This window comes from Mauremys reevesii, linkage group 7 (assembly GCF_016161935.1).
Source record: "Mauremys reevesii isolate NIE-2019 linkage group 7, ASM1616193v1, whole genome shotgun sequence".
In the NCBI taxonomy this organism is placed as follows: domain Eukaryota; kingdom Metazoa; phylum Chordata; order Testudines; family Geoemydidae; genus Mauremys; species Mauremys reevesii.
In genome coordinates this window covers 107,365,135-107,384,651 of record NC_052629.1, presented here as the reverse complement: position 1 = coordinate 107,384,651, position 19,517 = coordinate 107,365,135, and the positions used below count along the sequence as shown (strand labels likewise).

Below are 19,517 nucleotides of genomic sequence, written 5' to 3'. Positions count from 1 at the left end.
GGAGGTAGCCAGACCTGCAGGTTAGACTGGAGCCAAGCTAGAGTCAAGGATCAGGATTACAGGATTCACTGAGGCCATAGTTAAGAGCAGAGCTGATGGTCAGTGACAGGAATCAAAAGCCGAATGCTAGAGCCAATGGGTGACCCAGAGATGTGGTCAGGAAGCCAGGGGTGCCAAGGATGGAGAAAGGCAGGTGCTGAAGCTGTCATAATAGCAGGCTGGGTAGGAAGCAGGAACATGCACAGCTGTGGACGTGGAACATGTCGAGCACCCAGCGAGCTCTGTTGCTGTGTTAAATAATAGGTAGCTACTCCCCTGCACCAATCAAGAAGCGCAATCAATAATGCAGCTTCCCCCCCTCCCCTACCCCACTAGGATCAGCTGTGTCTAGTGTGTTGCTAGGACACTGACCATGCTGCAGCTGGCTCCCTGACACTTGCACCCCTCACATTGTGTTGTTGCTAGCGGGTCAAAAGTGAACCTTTTCTTGCCAGTATTGGAGTTCAGACTAGTATTGGTTCAAGGAGGGTTTAACTAGTGTGATACCAAGCACAACTTGCTATAATTGAGGTCAAGTATCATGTCATTTAACTTACTTGTTCACAATTATATTCAAACCACAAGTATACCAGCCATAGGCAGTGATAGCCAACACATTTTTGTACTGTAAATTCATCCTCTTTTGACCGAGTCTCAATTGCTATTCTCAATATACATAAACACATCGTCACTCCATCTTTACTAGTAACATGTCTGTTACAAGAGTATATTTGCTTACCTGACGCTTTATCGCCACAAACAACACAATATTCTACTACTTGTGGTCGCTGGACATCAGCTTTACCCAACAAACGTTCCACTGAAGCAGAGTCTGTCACAATCTAAAACAAAATGCCAGAACAGTTAAGGTGTTGCTTTGATATATCACATCAAATCAAGCTCTAAAGAGATTTCATATTCAGATCAACTGATTGGCTAAGCATTGCTAACTCTTGCAGGTTAGTACTTGCAATAGAAGTTGTAAATCTTTTGTAAATCCCATTAGGCACCTAAATACCTTTATAAATCTGCCCCTAAATTTAGTCTGGAAGCCTGGTTTAGGCAGAGGCCTGTTGCAGTTTGGAAAGACAGAGTCCAGTCTGGGAGTTTAGCTTAGGCAGAGGCCTGATCCAGAACTGAAAGATTTATTCCTGATTGGGGCTCATCTTAAGCAGAGACCTGCATTAGCCTTCAAAGACTGGGGGCTTGTCTACATAGAAAAGTTATTGCAGAATAAAGAAATTTAAGTGTAATAGCTATACTGGAATAACTTCCCCATAAAGGTACTTTTATTCTGAAATAAGAGTGCCTTTTTCCAGTTTATCTTAATCAACTTCCAAAGTGGATTAAACTAAATCAGAAAAAGGAATTTATATCTTTTAAAATAATATCTGAGTTTTTTTCTGCTCCTCCTGTTTCACTGAATTTGAGCCTCTGATGCCATTCACATAGGTAGATCACTGTGTGACAATGCACTTCACCTCAGGAGCAAATATTATCATTTAGATAGCTAACTGGTCACTTGGCGTTGTAAATCAGATAGCTAAACATCTAACTGCTAATACTCATACCTGCAATAAAGTGTAAGTAAAAAAAAAAAAGAAGGTACAAATTTTGTGGACACAAATTTTGCTCACCAAAGGGAACACAGCCTTCTGAAAATATAAGACTGTCCAGTTTTGTTTTAAAGTTACTACTCCTCGTTTTAGACACCATAAACAAAGTATATCCACTAGTTTTGTAGTTCCTATGAAAACAGAGGGCCAGATCGTCAGTTGGCATAAATCAGCATTGCTTTATTGACTTCAATGGAGCTATGTTGGTTTACAGCAGCTGAAGACCTGGCCCACAATGTTTTGTGCACCTCACATTAGCTCTATTTCATTCACGCTCCTTTTAGAGCAGTGGTGGCCAACCTGCGGCCCGCAAGCGGCCCGTCATGGTAATCCGCTGGCAGGAGGTGAGACAGTTTGTTTACATTGACCGTCCGCAGGCATGGCTGCCCGCAGCTCCCAGTAACCACGGTTTGCCGTTCTCAGCCAATGGGAGCTGCGGGAAACGGCAGCCAGCATATCCCTCTGGCTTGCGCTACTTCTCGCAGCTCCCATTGGCCAAGAATGGTGAACCCTGGTCACTGGGAGCTGCAGGTGGCTGTGCCTGCGGATGGTCAATGTAAATAAACCGTCTCATGGCCTGCCAATGGATTACCCCGACGGGCAGTGTGCGGCCCACAGGCCACAGGTTGCCCACCACTGTTTTAGAACTTTGTGGATATCATTCAATGATGCGAACATACAAACAAGAATGCTTGGCAAGACAAAGTGCTATATGAAAGGAAGTTAAATAATGCAATAATATAAAATTCTGTTCAGTTCAAAATACAGGATGAAAATAGTCCATCCTTAATCCTTTGCATACCAATAAATCAGAGGCAGGATTAAACCTAAAAGAGAAGAAAAGGGAGGAGAGGGGAAAGGAAGAGAGAGTGGAAGGAGGGAAGTGGGGGAGTATAATCCAATAAACTCATAATTCTTTCATGGTATCAACAAGGAAGTTAATCCTGACAAAATTAAACTCACTGACAAAGTTTTTAAAAAACTTTTAAAAAACAGCTTTAAATTAATTATGTTTATTAATTTAAAAAATTAAACTTCCAATGACATCCAGGACTCAGGTTATACTAGCACAGTGCTTGCTTTTATTGGCTTTTATTAACTGGGGCATAGAATCAGTGTATTATATGTTGCAGACCATTGTAGTACTGGAAAGAAACAAGGTCTCATCTTTAAATATTCACTTACAGTTCATGTTAACTCCTATGAATTATTGTTTATTTTGGTACAATGTTTCCATTGTTTTTGTGCTGAATATAACATGATTATTTTTGTTTCTTTTATGGGTCTGTCTGTATTTTAATGCCCAAATCATCCCATTAAATACAGACACTAAATAAAATTATGATTCAAAACAGGTTTTCAGCTTCAAAATTATGTACACAGAAAGTTTAGCTTTTAGAAAACTATCAGAATTTCTAGGGGTTTAGAGCTATTATACAATTAAATAAAAAGAACAGGAGTACTTGTGGGACCTTAGAGACTAACACATTTATTTGAGCATAAGTCTCTAAGGTGCCACAAGTACTCCTGTTCTTTTTGCGGATACAGACTAACACGGTTGCTACTCTGAAACCATACAATTAAATCTATTTAAATAAAAAATTGAAGCAGGATAGCCTGTTTTAATTATTGTATTTACCTGAATTCTGCCTGGTACAATGTTGTCAGTGGTAGTAAAGATAAGTTGCTTGGCATTAGATGTTTCAGGTGCTGCCAATATCACCTTTCCTGTTCCAGTTCCATCTGGACTGGTCAAGATAAACTGTTGCTTTGGAGACACTGATGAGTCCACTGCTGTAACTATCTGGATTTTCTGTCCTGTTTGCTGATCTGTCACAATCTGCAACAAATGTTGAAGGATTTCATAATATACGATTTAACATTCTAAAATCTTTGGTTCTATCTCAGAATTATATCTTATTACCTGATAATGGCTCTTCACTGCCTTGCAACTTACATAGTCATTTATACTTGTGCAAAATAAGTGTAAATGATGACACAAAGTGCAAGGCAGTGGAATCAGGCCTTTATGTATACATAGTGCTTCTGCAGAGAAGGGTACTTGTGGAATGGGAAGCATTGGTGATATGAAAGGTGAGGAAGTAGCTGGACTATGGTAAATCACATTAAACAGGTCAAGAAGGAATCTCTCTAAGGGTAGGTCCATACTTACCTGCCGGGTCGACGCGGAGAGTTCGACTTTTCGGAGTTCGAACTATCGCATCTAATCTAGATGCGATAGTTCAAACTCCGAACGCACTCCCGTCGACTCCGGAACTCCACCACTGCGAACGGCGGTGGCGGAGTTGATGGGGGAGCCGCGGAGTTCGATCCCGCGGCGTCTGGACAGGAAGGAAATTCGAACTAAGGTAGTTCAACTTCAGCTACGCTATTCGCGTAGCTGAAGTCGCGTACCTTAGTTCGACCCCCCCACCCTGTAGTGTAGACCAGGCCTAATATGTAAACAGTGAGGTGGCAAAATTTGCAGATGATACAAAATTACTTAAGATAGTTAAGACCCAGGCAGACTGTAAAGAGCTACAAAAGGATTTCTCAAAAGTAGGTGACTGAGCAACAAAATGGCAGATGAAATTTAATGTTGATAAATGCAAAGTAATGCACATTGGAAAGCATAATCCCAACTATACATATAAAATGATGGGGTCTAAATTAGCTGTTACCACTCAAGAAAGAGATCTTGGCGTCATTGTGGATAGTTCTCTGAAAACATCCACTTAATGTGCAGCAGCACTCAAAAAAGCAAACAGAATGCTGGGAATAATTAAGAAAGGGATAGCTAATAGGACAGAAAATATTATGTTGCCTCCTTATAAATCCATCCATATAAATACTGTGTGCAGATGTGGTCACCTCATCTCAAAAAAGATATATTGGATTTGGAAAAGGTTCAGAAAAGGGTAACAAAAATGATTAGAGGTATGGAATGACTTCCGTATGAGGACAGATTAATAAGACTGGGACTTTTCAGCTTGGAAAAGAGATGGCTAAGGGGAGATCTGATTGAGATCTATAAAATCATGACTGGTGTAGAGAAAATAGATAAGGAAGTGTTGTTTACTACTTATCATAACTCAAGAACTAGGGGTCACCAAATTAAATTAATAGGCAGCAGGTTTAAAACAAATAAAAGGAAATATTTCTTCAAACAACGCACAGTCAACCTGTGGAGCTCCTTGCCAGAGGATGTTGCGAAGGTCAAGACCATAACAAGGTTAAAAAAAGAACTAGATAAATTCATGGAGGATAGGTCCATCAATGGCTATTAGCCAGGATGGGCAGGAACAGTGTCTCTGGCCTGTTTGCCAGAAGCTGGGAATGAGCAACAGGGGATGGATCAATGGATGATTACCTGTTCTGTTCATTCCCTCTGGGGCACCTGTCATTGGCCACTGTCGGAAGACAGGATACTGGGCTAGATGGACCTTTGGTCTGACCCAGTAGGGCCATTCTTATGTTCTTATGTGATCCAGATAGTATAAAATGAATACCAATGAAATATAATGACCCAAGGTTCTTATGTTCACCTAAGTGAAAAATATGTAACATTGTACAAGGCTATGTATGACCAAGCACATATCCATTACACATACACAGAAAATCTAATCTGATATCATCATAAAGTTTCCTCACTTAAAGAATTAAAAGTGAAAGTAAAAATACTTTGGAAAACTCTATGAGGTCAAACTCATCCATTCTGAAAAAGGGAAACGTATTAGTAAACTGTGAAACTAGCCTCTTCTGGTCAATACTAGAGACAGAGAGGCAAGGTGAGTCAGGTAATATCTTTTTATTGGACCAACTTTTGCTGGTGAGAGAGACAAGTTTTTCAGCAAACATAACTCTTCTTTGGGTCTGGGAAAGTACTCTGAGTGTCAGAGCTAAATGCAAGGTGGAACAGATTGTTTAGCATAAGTAGTTAGCATATTTTCTAAGGGACCATTACAGGTAGAGTGGCCCGTTAACATCTCTGCAGCCATAGGACAAAAAGAGGAGGTTAGTGGGCTAGAGATTGTTGTAATAAACCATAAATCCAGTGTCTCTGTTGAGTCCATCATTTTTAGTGTCTAGCAGAGTTATGAATTTAAGCGCTCAGGCTTGTCTTTTTGTGTTGTGCACACAATACTAGAGACAGAAAATGAAAAGCATTCCACCTCATGACTATAGCTGAGATTTCTTCTATTTTGGTTAAAAATAAATACCAATTTCAAAATATTTTGTGTGTGTGTAGTTAATTTACAGTTAAGGCTTCTGTGCTAATCTGACCACTTGTGTAAATAAAGTTTCGTAGCTCAGAACACATAATCCTTATCGAATAAACATTAAAAAAAAATCTAAGCATTTGGAACAGCCAATTATGATAATTAAGGAGCTCACTAGGCAAAAGATCTCTGGGCTATCTTGCTGCTCCACAGAATTCCTACTGGCCATCACAGTGTTTTATATTGAAAATCTTAGCTGGTAGCATGAAGTCACACTGAAATCTTGTCTATGGGGTCAAGACTGATACCTCTATGATGTTGCCTGTAAATTTTTTTTACAGAGATCGGAATTGTTCTTTTCCCATTCCAGTATTCTCCCTCAGCATGGACTGGTGGTTCCTTTAGAAGCAGTAGAGGTATGAGGAACAAGATTAATTGTTCTGCCCACGTGGGCCAAAACTAAAGCTATGCTGGGAGGAGCTGCACTATGAACTTCAGAATGTCCTAGTATTCTTCAGTCATACATGTTGAGGAAATATAAATCTTATGATGAGGTGGTGAGATATATGCTGATATTGTAGATCTGCTAGGTAAAAATGGTTTTTTGCTATTGTTACTTAACCAGAAATATGTCTGCAAAGGAGAATCCTTCCATAGTGATAGAATCTAGAGAGTAAGGCTAGGTCTACACTGGGGGGGAGGGTCGACCTAAGATACACAACTTCAGAGCTGAAGTCGGTGTATCTTAGATCAATGTACCTGGCCGTGAGGACGGCGGCGAGTTGACCGCTGCCGCTCCCCCATTGACTCCGCTTCCGCCTCTCGCCGCAGTGGAATTCCAGAGTCGACGGCAGAGTGATTGGGGATCGATTATATCGCATCTACACTACACGTGATAAATCGATCCCAGATAGATCGATCACTACCCGCCGATCCGGCAGGTAGTGTAGTCGTATCCTAAGACAGTGAAGAGGCATAAATTGTCTGAATTTTCCTTTCCTAGATTTAGAGGGAATATATAGGCAAAAACTGCAGGTAAAATATATATATATATACACACACCACAGGACAACTCTCAGTGCCTATCTACAAATGACAATCACAGAATCACAGATTCTAGAAATGTAGGGCTGGAAGGGACCTTAAGAAGTCATCAAGTACTACCCTCTGCACTGGGGCAGGACCAAGTAAACCTAGACCATCCCTGACCTAGACTAAGTGTTTGTTCAACCTATTCTGAAAAACTCCCAAAGATGGGGATTCCACAACCTCTCTTGGAAGCCTATTTCAGACCTTAACTACCCTTTTACTTGGAAAGTTTTTCCTAATATCTAACTTACATATCCTTTGCTGCAGATAAAACCCATTATTTCTTGTCTTCCATCAGTGGACATGGAGAGCAACTGATCACAGTACTCTTTATAACATATTTGAAGTCTGTTATCAGGTCCCCCCATAGTTTTCTTTTCTCAAGACTAAATAATTGCCAGTTTTTTTTAATGTTTCCAAACAGGTCAGGTTTCTAAACTTTTTAATCAGTTTTGTCGCTCTCCTCTAGACTGTTCCCAATTTCTCCACATCTTTCCTAAAATGTAGCACCTAGAACTGGACGTGTTACTCCAGCTGAGGCATCACCAATGCTGAGCAGAACAGGACAATTACCTCCCATGTCTTACATACAACACTCTTGTTAATATTTCCCAGAATATTAGCCTTTTTCTCAAGTGCATCACATTGTTGACTTATACTCAGTCTGTAAAAGCAGCAGAGTCCTGTGGCACCTTATAGACTAACAGACGTATTGGAGCATGAGCTTTCGTGGGTGAATACCCACTTTGTCGGATGCATGTTAGTCTATAAGGTGCCACAGGACTCTGCTGCTTTTACGGATCCAGACTAACACGGCTACCCCTCTGATACTATACTCAATGTGTGATCCACTATAACCTCCAGATCCTTTTCATCAGTATTATCACATACCTAGTTGTTCCCCATTTTGTAATTGTGCATTTGACTGTTCCTTCCTAAGTGAAGTAATTTGCACTTGATCTTTATTGAATTTCATCTTGCTGAATGCATACCAATTCTCAATTTTGTAGAGGTCATTTTGAATTCTAATCACTGAAAGGACCTCTGTGATATCTGGTACATTAAAAACAAGAGCTCACTATAGTTTTCAAACATATTGTACATGGCTATGCACTGGACAATAACTGAATGATGTTTGCTTTCATAATAAGGGCCCCACTGACTGAGTTATTTAAATTAAAGATTTTACCTGAATGCGCTGTGGTGAAGCTACAGAAGAGTCTGTAGAGATAATTTGGATGCGTTGAGAGGGGCTGGTCATCACTGGAGATTCAGATAATGATGTCTGAACAGTCTGTACCTGTAAATAACAAGATAGAAATTTCACTTCATGTACTGTTATAGTGGATATTTTTTATCTTAAACATTATACAACTCCATCATGGATGTGAGACTTATCAGAAAAGGTTTCAGTAGCTAAAACACACTAGTATCTGCTTCCACTGAATTGTCAGAATATGTTTTTGTTCGAAAGAATGAATCTATTATACTACAGAACAATCACTGTATAATTAGACTTGGCAGAATTCAATTTTTATTTTTTATTATTTTGATGGATAATATCAATGTTTATTTTTAAGTATTTTTCTACTCTTATCTACTTTAATTTTCCCAGTTGTGCAAAATTATGGATATTAAGCATTTTTTCAATTTTATCTATTTACATTTTCACAGTTGCAGGAAATTATGGGCAGGTCAGAAAATTATTTAATGACAATAGACACTGAGAGTCAAAAAGTTAAAGCTGTATAACCACTAAAACAGAAATTGTCAACTTCATATGTCAACATATACAATGTAAAATAATACCCTTAAATCAAACTATTAAGTTGTCAAGCAGCATTTTTCTTACTTTGTCTATCAGTAAGTTTCTGTTAATATCAATTGAAATTTTTTTCATCGGTTTGTATGTGTACTGTGTGAAATTGATGTTTACCGACAGTTACTAGTAAAAATCTAATCTTTCCAAGTCTAGGTATAATATTACTTGATCATGCTTCTCAGAAGAGGAATACAATTTAAACAGTGTGGTCACTATTACTGAAATGAAAAAAACATATGTTTTTTCAACGTCCAGTTATTTACTTGATAAATCTTTTTTTTGCTTCTTTTTAAAATAAAGCTTTTCAACATATTAGTAATGATATTTTGTACTAATATATCACCTTTCATCTGAGGATCTTAAAATGTTTTATGAACAATGAAGTCCAAAATTTTCAGACTTGTTTGCCAAAAATTAGACTCCTTAATCAATACTCAGGCTCCTAACTAAAAGTGGCCTACTTTCCGGAGGCCTGAGTGCCTGACTCTCCCATTGATTTCAGTGGGAATGGCTGAGTGTTCAGCATCTAATAAATTTAAGGCTTTTAGTTAGGTGCCTGAATATGGATTTAGATGCTTAATTTTAGGCAAACAAGTTTGAAAGTATTGGCTATGATCCTACATTAACCCTTTGGAGATAGGCAAGTATTGTTACTTTTATTTTACAGATGGTGAAAGCTGGGCATACAGAGGTTAGTGACCTGCAGAGTGCAGAGTTTTGAGACCACTGCTCTATCCACTAGACCAGGGGTTCTCAAACTGGGGGTCGGGACCCCTCAGGGGGTCACGAGGTTATTACATGGGGGGTCACGAGCTGTCAATCTCCACCCCAAACCCTGCTTTGCATCCAGCATTTATAATGATGTTAAATATATTTGAAAGTGTTTTTAATTTATAAGGGGGGGAGGGGTTGCACTCAGAGGCTTGCTATGTGAAAGGGGTCACCGGTACAAAGGTTTGAGAACCACTGTACTAGACCATGCTTTTAAAGCCACCCTCTCCAGCGTTGGAGATGGAAAAGAAAGACCTTTCTGTCTCAGATTCCATTCCTCCATCCTACCTTTTGTTATGTAGCTCCAAAATATTCTTGGGAGCCAGGAGGTGTCTCGACTCTTAGCCTGGACCTAAATAAAAAGGTATTTAGGGGTAAAGGAGGAGAATGTTCTGGGGCCGTCCATATGCCTTGAATCTGCCCAAACTGGCATTTACCCCTTTTATTTTCCTGATCTTATGTGGTCAATCCAAAGTCTCTCATAATATCTAGTTAAACTATGTAGCCTCCTTGGAATAAGTGGCAGCCTCATTTTCCAAGCTGTTGTGAGAGCAATTTTCAACTGCAGTGAGTGTTATTTAGACATTTATTTACAGTACAGTAGTGTTTGGATAAGCAATTCTATAAAAATGGTTTAGTGAAGTTTGAATTTTATTGTTTGCTCAATATGCAAGTGTAAAAAGTTGTTTTTTAAACTAATTATCGGTGCTGCAGACTTAGACCTACCTTCCTGCATATCATCACCAGAAATTAATAATAGGCAGCCAATTTATCTCCTTAGTTAAACATTTAATTACTATTATCCTCAGTGAGGGTTTCACAGATGTAACGGAGGGTAAAAATTGACCCTCCAATTGGAATTCAGTTAACAATTCTGTTGGTGTGCAAAACAAACAGATACCATCTCCCTCTACAATACCTGTCTGCATTGGCCCTGCTGCAGGACTAACAGGTGTAAAATGCAGCATAAGTCTATTTTGTCACGTTAGTAAGCAGATCTGACTCTGGATACATGCAGGAAGCAGATCAGTTTCATAACAAGTGCTATTTTTACAGTTAATTTTCAGAGCAGAAACTGATTTTAAATACAGTTGTTTGAGGCTGAAGGATGCCCCATGGATGCTTAGGAAGTGCAGCTGTCTCCATCCCTGGAAGACTCTAGATATACTGGAATCAGACTCTAGGAATTTTGTGACCATCAGAAGGATATGTAGGATTTAGGATATTGGTGGCAGAATATCCCATAGAAGATTTTGAGGGTGAGGGCTTTAACTGAAGTAAGAGTGAATGAAAGATGTTGGCTTGACAATCTTGAAGACTTCTATTAGTCCACAGAACTTATACAGCACAGGCAATGCAAATTTGCACATGTACAACTCGGTCAATTGTGATTAAACCCCAACTCAGAGGAACCATCACAACAGGAAAGTTCAGTCTCCATGTCCTATTTAATCTTCACCCTTGTTGATGCAACTGCCAACAACAGGAAACAATCAGTACTGGTTATTTGAGGTAGACACTTTTCCACAAGGAAACAGACAAAGGCCTCCAAATGGATTTCACAAAGGCCACTTAAGAGGCTATCTGATGATAATGACTTTCAGTCACAATCAACTTACAGATAAAAGGTTTCAGAGTAGCAGCCATGTTAGTCTGTATCCGCAAAAAGAACAGGAGTACTTGTGGCACCCAGTTCTCCCACTGGTTTTTGAATGTTATGACACAAATCTGACATCAGGAATCATAACATTCAAAACCCAGTGGGAGAACACTTCAACCTCTCTAGCCACTCAGTGACAGACTTGAAGGTGGCAATTTTGCAACAAAAAAACTTCAAAAACAGACTCCAAAGAGAGACTGCTGAACTCGAATTAATATGCAAATTAGATACAATTAACTTAGGTTTAAACAGAGACTGGGAATGGTTGGGTCATTATACTAATTGAATCTATTTCCCTATGTTAAGTTCTCCTCACACCTTCTATGGGTCATCTCAATTATCACTTCAAAAGTTTTTTTTCTCCTGCTGATGATAGCTCATCTCAATTGATTAGACTCTTCCTGTTGGTATGCATACTTCCACCGTTCCATGTTCTCTGTATGTATAAATATCTCCTGTCTGTGTGTTCCATTCTATGCATCCGAAGAAGTGAGCTGTAGCCCGCGAAAGCTTATGATGAAATAAATTTGTTAGTCTCTAAGGTGCCACAAGTACTCCTGTTCTTTTTACAGATAAAAGGTGCTGTATGCCATTACTAATCCCCAGAGCCATCCAACACTCTGTTTGTTTTTGTTAAGATTTGCTTCAGTTCTAGGGACCACCAGGGCCTTTTAAAAACCACCTTACTTAATCTCACTTGGCTCATTTATATCTAAATATGAACTGGGCCTAGTATATAATTCCTCACTATTTGGAAGATGCTGTAGAAACATTTTCAAGCCTATTTGTGTTTAAGCCCAAATAACATTCACAGCCATTGTGTATCTATTATATATACTGTATATAATTCAGGACCTGGCCCTACAAACCTTCCACACAAAAGATGCCATATGAAATCAATGGGAATTCTACACTTGGATGGCTTGCAGGATTGAATCCCTTGGCTTACAGTTAGTGTAAAATATTTCAGGTTAAAATACTTTAAGTAAAAAATTTCAAAAATTCCTTTAGCTAGTTCCAAATTATAGAAAATTTCAGCACAAACATTACATATACTTATTTGTGCTGCATTCACTAAAAATGGCTCTATTTTACATTTAAATTTTGCAGGTCAATAATTCATGATGTGGACAAATGCCTTTGCCTATTCTCAGAAAATTTAAAACAACGGTGAAAATATGATTAGAAAATCACATATCATGAATGTGCAACAATATTTTTCACAAAAAAAATCTTAAAATATCGTTAACATATAGATTTTATATAGATGTGAGGCCATTGCTTTCATATTAAAGATTGTAACAACTTCTCAAGATAAATTAATATAATTTTAATTAGTTAATAAATATTTACACAACAGAATGTAGTAGCTCCAGAGGTGTCATTACAATCTGTCAAATCTGTCAATAGTCTGCAACATGGTTACTTTTTTCAGTCACATGTTTTCTTGAGAGTAATTATTATTGTTATTGATTCATTTTATCTTTTTGTAGAAAAACTGACAATATATTTTATATACATGGCATAATTTGAATAACTAATACTGTAAATTATTATTACAGATGATACAAAATGACAATTTATTTTTAAAAATCCCCTTTAATCTACAAATTAAACAGTCAGTTAGGGAACTCAGATACTAAGGTGATATGGGCCATAGAAATAGACAAGATAGACAACCATAATAAGTATATCATACTTAACTTAAATAATAAGGCTTACAGAAGATTCCAGTTTCTGCCATATCTATTTATTTTAAACCAATGAGGCACAATTGGCCACAACTCTGCCCTTCTGATAGCTGTTCTTTCATCTTAATTAATTAAAAGTTTGGGATTCCTAGTTAAGTCTATCCCGATATTAAATGACACCTGTCACAAACATTATCACATAGATTTTGAATTGTAGATTAACTCAGAATCATATGTCAGTCCGTCCCTTCTTCTAATAAAATTCTATAAATTATGGGGTTTCTTAAACAGTCTTTAAACACACATTTATACTGTCCTGAGGTAAGAGTCTGTAATGCTGTATTTACAGTGCATGACTGATACTAACGGCTTCATATTAGCAATGCTGAATGGAAATGTCTTTTCTGGAAATCTTCAAGAGAATAATTAAACACTATTTTTGTAGTTTTGGGACTTGTTCTTGGATTCACTATCTCCCTGAATGATCTTATTTGGAGATAAAACCATTGATTTTCCAAACTGAAATATATGAATCTATTCAATTTAAGTGATGACGACAGGTCCAAAAGCAGCAAGCTTACAAATTTTACCAATCAATCCCAGAAGTACCTGTTGATCAAAGTTTGCATTGCTGGAGAACAGTTAACTATGCACCTAGTCATAAACTAAGTTTGTATAGAAAGTCTTAACCTTCTGTGACTTTTTGTGGTTAACACAAAGAATTAGCTTAGCTACTCTATGATTTAAACAAAAGAAAAGAACTTAAGGCACAAGTCAGACATTACTGTATAATATCTCGAGACAAACCTGTTAAAATAAACATTACTATTAACTGAATCATGCAGTTTCACTCTTTCGTGCTTGTAGTGCTAGGTAATACTGTGTAGTGTAGAAGTCAAATCCAATAAACTAAATCATGAAACAGCAAGACAGTACCTCATATAATTATCTTTCATACATACATACACCTCTACCCTGTTATAACGCCACCCAATAGAACACAAATTCGGATATAAAGCGGTAAAGCAGCGCTGGGGGGGAGGAGGGGCTGCGCGCGCCGATGGATCAAATAAAATTCGATATAACGCGGTTTCACCTATAACGTGGTAAGATCTTTTGGCTCCCGAGGACAGCGTTATATCGAGGTAGAGGTGTACATAGATTCCAATGGCACAAAATTGTAGGAAGGATAAATCAATTAGTAGGATCTCTCAATCACTGGCAGATATAGTATATCCTATAGCTAAAAACAAGATGTCTGACCAACAAAAAATTAACTGTTAGTATCAGAAGGCTACTGGAAGATCTAATTTAACTGTAATTTCCTTATCCTGCGTGCCAAGTCAGTAACTGAGATCCACACATTTTAAAAGACCTATTTTTTAGTTGTTAGGATCTTTTAGCTGTTTCATCCTCACCTGTGGAAGGGCTAATCTTTTTTGAAGTATTTTAATTATCTTAGACCACAAAAGCACCTGGAGTCTACTCTTGCCCTGATGTATGGGGATTTGCAGAGGCATGCATGAAATAATGTCACTATGCAAACAGGAACTAGAGTATAACTCCCCTGTAAACTCTTTGGGGCAGGGGCAGTTTTTGTGTTCTGTATTGTATAATGCACAGCAGACCATCTCACCTATTCACCATCAACACATAATTTGCCTGTGGGATTGTTTATATGAAAAAGCAACATTAGTGAGTATTTATGGGAATTATTTTTAACTATTTTAAAGAAAATTCAACAGATGGCAACAAGGAGAAAGCTAGTACAACATGATCAGCCAGGTGTCCACCTATAAGAGTTCTGTAGACCACTGGTGGACCACATTTTGAGAACCATTGCATAAGTGATGTACTGATGTGTCATTTTCATTTTTCTTCAGAAACTGAAAAATATTTATGCACCTAAATTGATTAACCTGAAAAACAAAACACTATTTGGTCCCAAAAGCTTATGCTGAAAAAATGTATGCTGTATCAATAAAGGATATATTGCATATTTTGTTTACTTAATTGCTGTCTGAATGTGTATCTTATATTTTAGGATTCTCTTTATGTCCTTATTAATGTACAGCTTCTTAAGGCTCATCTATATGATGCCATATGAAATAACGATCATTTTATATGCCTCAACTGCTGAATATTTCAGGTGCATCTACAGAACACACTTGCCGTGCTACGGAATATACCAGACACCTCTTACCATTCCACTGATTTCAATGAAATGTTAATGGTTGACAGCAGAACAGCATGTGTACTGGAGAATCAGAAGCACGAAAGGTTAGTTTTTCTGAAATAATCAAATTGTAGGATTGAGAAAAGATCCAGCAGCTTCCTATAGTAAAGCTTAGTTTCTCCCCTAACCATTACCACACACATACAAAGAATTAGAATGTATAACACTAAAATGCTGTATTACCACCCTAACCAATTAGCTATAACTATACAAGTTTTAAATATTTAATTGAAAAAAAAATACAACTCTAAAAATATATAACTTTTTTGAATGGATTTAAGTAATGTTACTATCAGAAACTGTCCAGCTTCTCTTCATATGGCTATTACGCAAAAATGTTTTTTCTACCATATTTGGCTGTAAGTAGAATTCAGCTTATATGAGAAAAATATTCTCAACAAAGAAGGTCTGTGAATATTTATTTGAGACAAATAACAGTTTTGCTTGATATTAAGTTTATTTTTAAGATGTGAGATCATAACTAGCATTCACTATTCAAATTTATAGACATCACACACACTGTGGAACTTGTACCACATGTTTAAAGCAGCCACAATGGAAGCTGTATAAACTGTAAGCAAAAATCTAATCCACCAACTTTAAGTACGGTAGGTATAATCTATTATGCAAAGAATGAAAATGAGTTTAAAAAAATCAAGGACTTCTATTTTTTGTCATTTTAAAAGAAAGACTTCTAATTAGTTGATAATTTATCAGTAGATGATAAAATAAACAAAACAGGCCTTAAGTTGTAAGAAACTTCAACATACTCAATTTTAAACATGTTTAATCAATAACTATTTAAAAGTAATCATTAAATATTTTAACTAACATTTGCTCTGAAATTAATCCATTTGCTAAATAAAAGGCCTTTTCAAAAATAGATTTCTTTAAGCAAAATTATTGAATATACATAGTTCAAAAGAAGATAGAAAATCTGCTTCAATAACCTTTGTATTGTTTGCTTCCTGGCGCTCCCTAGCTATATTTTGTACAGACTCTAGTACTTACAGTGTCAAATCCTTCCTGCAGCTTTTTTACATTTTTCCTCAGCAAACCTCTCAGGCCAAAACAATCCAACAAGAATACAGAGGTCAATTACAATCTATTCACAGAATTTGCATCCAGGGTCCATTAGTGAAGATTCCAATCACTGAAACCAGACAGAATTGTTTAAAAATGCCCTCTCTGTGACCCTGCTCCTCTGAAGGTCAAGTGTACTATCACTCCCTGTAACCAAGGAAGCAGAATCGACGTGTTCCTGCTGTTTTGCCAGCTGCTGAAGCAGTTTGTCTAATAATACGATTAATTTCATCTGGGGGAAGATGTACCCAGGTTACAAAGCTTTCTCCCCTGTTTCTCTTCCTCAGTCCCCAAACTTGCTACCTCTCCTTAAGGCAGCAAAAGAGAATTCTCTGAGAAAAGAGTTTGCCCTGCTCTTGAATTATTTTCAAATCAGTAAATGGAAAAGGAAAACCACCATGTTCCCCGTGGAGCATCTTTATCTTTACAGTTCATTAAGCTAATGTATTTAAAGGAGCATGGGCCTCTCTAAATTCCTATGTGCCACTCACACATGTAGTAATGTAATCAGTCTTATTACATATTAGACTTAATATATTAAATACATGATGCATGTGAGAAAGTTATGATTCATTATTTTAATTCCCTGACAAAACATTTGGATCAGACTACAGTGAAATCTGGCAAATTAATGCAACACCACCCTATTAATAATATATTTTTTTTAAATATCAGCAAGGAGGAAATTTTTTTTTTGCCCTCATAATATGAACTACACTTGGGGGATGAGGGGAAGCTGAAATCTTTGAAAAGTTTTATGACAATGAATTTCATTACAGTGAATTTCCATTACACAAGCTTATGTAACAACTACATGACTTACCTGACTTTAAGTAAAACTAATATTTTATTTCTACTTCAAGGACTCCTAACCTGAGTATTGAAATGAGCTCACTGTTAAAATTAGGCCCTTTTCACAACAGTGAGAAAATACTGAAGATACAATTTATGTACTGTGTAACATTATGAATTTGGAAAGGTTAAAAATTATAGGCAACATCTATAGAATAATTTCTTCTTACTCATTATAGGTGCATATTTGCAACACAGATCCAACGGCAATATTTAGTCAACAAATCTATGTCCAGATTCAGAAAGGTATTTAAATACATGCCTAAATTTATACACGCAAGTAGTTCTACTGAAGTCAATTGTAATACTCATGTGCTTAAAGTGTGATGCATACTTAAATACCATGTTGAACTGGGCCTTAATGTGTCTACCTCGCTAAGGGAAGTGTTGTGTAGATAGTTTTATGATGTCTGACTGGCAGATGCCTTTCAACTGCAGGTCACCAGTTGGAATCCAACCCAACTCCATAGGGATAAAAAATATTTTTCTCTTCTCACTGAGGAATAGCTTTAGATAACTGTCGTGAAAAGACCATTCTGGATCTTTGTAAAAAGGTCGGAAATGTCAAATGCAGCATCAGGGACAAAGTGCCCTCAAAGCAGGATGCCAGCTGTGCAACCAAGTCTAACTGTGTTCAGATCACAATTGTAGTCCCATCTTTTTGATAAACTCGCCTTCCCCTCTCAACAACATCCTTCATAAACTTAACACAGAAAAAAAATGGAAACTGCTTGGAAACTGTGAATTCTTTACATAACTATGTTTGTCTTTTGCATTCCTAGGTGACAGGTGCCTAAAAAATACAATAGGAAGGTTATAGTGAGAAAAGTACATAATTTACTTCGTTAAAGGCTTATTGAGGACAACTTAGAAATATTTTTCTAAGCAGAATTAATCAGTATGTTGGTTTTCTTTTTGATATACAGCTACAATAGCAAGCCATGCATGATTTTATAAGACATGATAATATGTCAACTCTAGCCTCTGTAGAGAGAACTTAGATAAACAGCAGCCTCAGCCTCAAACTAACAAACATGTCTGGGTATGGCAATTATTCCTCCTTTCCTTACAAACAAAAGGAGGATGAGATTTAAAGAGTCATGGTTTGGGAATATGAGAAATACTCCTACAATCTATTGTCCACAACAAACGTATATATATTATACAGGACTTATTTGAATAGAGACAAGCATTAAATGTGTTCAAACATAAATAATGTTTAGAATACCTCAAACATCTACCTTAATTTTTCATATGTAATACCCAAGATTACTGTTTCACAATCAGTATTATTTAATTTACCAAGTCACCTTTGTCATTTAAATCTAGACTGCACAATGCACTATTAAAACCTACAAATAAGGCATAATCCTACACTGGTCTGATGATGGACTAAATTATGTACCTCTCTCCCCCCCATTTCAATGTTTGAGTCTATAAATTGAATTCATTGGGTACATAAGAATGGCCATACTGGGTCAGACCAATGGTCCATCTAGCCCTGTATATATTGTCTTCCGACAGTGACCGATGGCAGGTGCTTCAGAGGGAATGAATAGAACTGGCAATCATTAAGTGACCTATCCTCCTGTTGTCCATTCCCAGCTTCTGGCAAACAGAGTCTAGGGACACTCAGAGCATGGTGTTCCATTCCTGCCCATCCTAGCTAATAGCCATTGATGAACCTATCCTCCATGAACTTATCTAGTTCTTTTTTAAACCCTGTTATTGTTTTGGCCTTCACAACATCCCCTAGCAACAAGTTCCACAGGTAGACTGTGCGTTGTGTGAAGAAGTATTTTCTTTTGTTTGTTGTAAACCTGCTGCCTATTAATTGGGTAACCTCTAATTCATGTGTTATGTGAAGCAGTAAAAAATATTTCCATAATCACTTTCTCCACAGCAGTCAAGATTTTATAGATCTCTATCATATCCCCTCTTAGTAATCTCTTTTCCAAGCTGAAAAGTCCCAGGCTTTTTCATCTCTCCTCATATGGAAGCTGTTCCATACCCCTAATAATTTTTGCTGCTCTTCTCTGTATCTTTTCCATTCTAATGTATCTTTTTTGAGATGGGACAAACAAATCTGCATGCAGTATACAAACTGTAAAATACTAAAGAAAGGATTTTAATCTTTCTCCCCCGTCCCCTTCCCACTACATATTAGGAACGTCCATATAAGGTAATCATGACTAGAATGTGGAACTAAAATTGACCGCTTTAAATATTTGAAAACTGCTAGAAAAACCAGTCAGCAACAAAAGGACTAGTTACTTGTATTCAAATTTGCATAAAAAGAAACCTAGATTGCCCAAATTCATTTCATGACTGTTACATCCTTTGAAAGTAACAAGATTTCTTCATAGTTGCACAGTTGCATACCTAGTTCATATGTTAATTCACCAATGTGAGTTGCCCATAATTTTATGTACATGTAG

At 37.2% G+C, this 19,517-nt stretch overlaps 1 protein-coding gene across 7 annotated transcripts in view; it reads right to left on the bottom strand.

Moving 5' to 3' along the window:
- Positions 1–19,517, bottom strand: part of NR2C2 (nuclear receptor subfamily 2 group C member 2) — a 67,228-nt gene that overhangs the window by 29,178 nt on the left and 18,533 nt on the right. For all 7 annotated transcript variants that reach the window (XR_005583001.1, XM_039482234.1, XM_039482235.1 and 4 more), the window contains 3 exons: positions 8,154–8,264; positions 3,295–3,495; positions 779–881 (listed from right to left, as the gene is read on the bottom strand). Coding sequence is in view for 6 of the 7 variants with exons in the window: in XM_039482234.1 (XP_039338168.1) it covers positions 779–881; positions 3,295–3,495; positions 8,154–8,264 (415 nt within the window). In the remaining variant the exon portion in view is untranslated. The remainder of the gene's footprint in view (positions 1–778; positions 882–3,294; positions 3,496–8,153; positions 8,265–19,517) is intronic.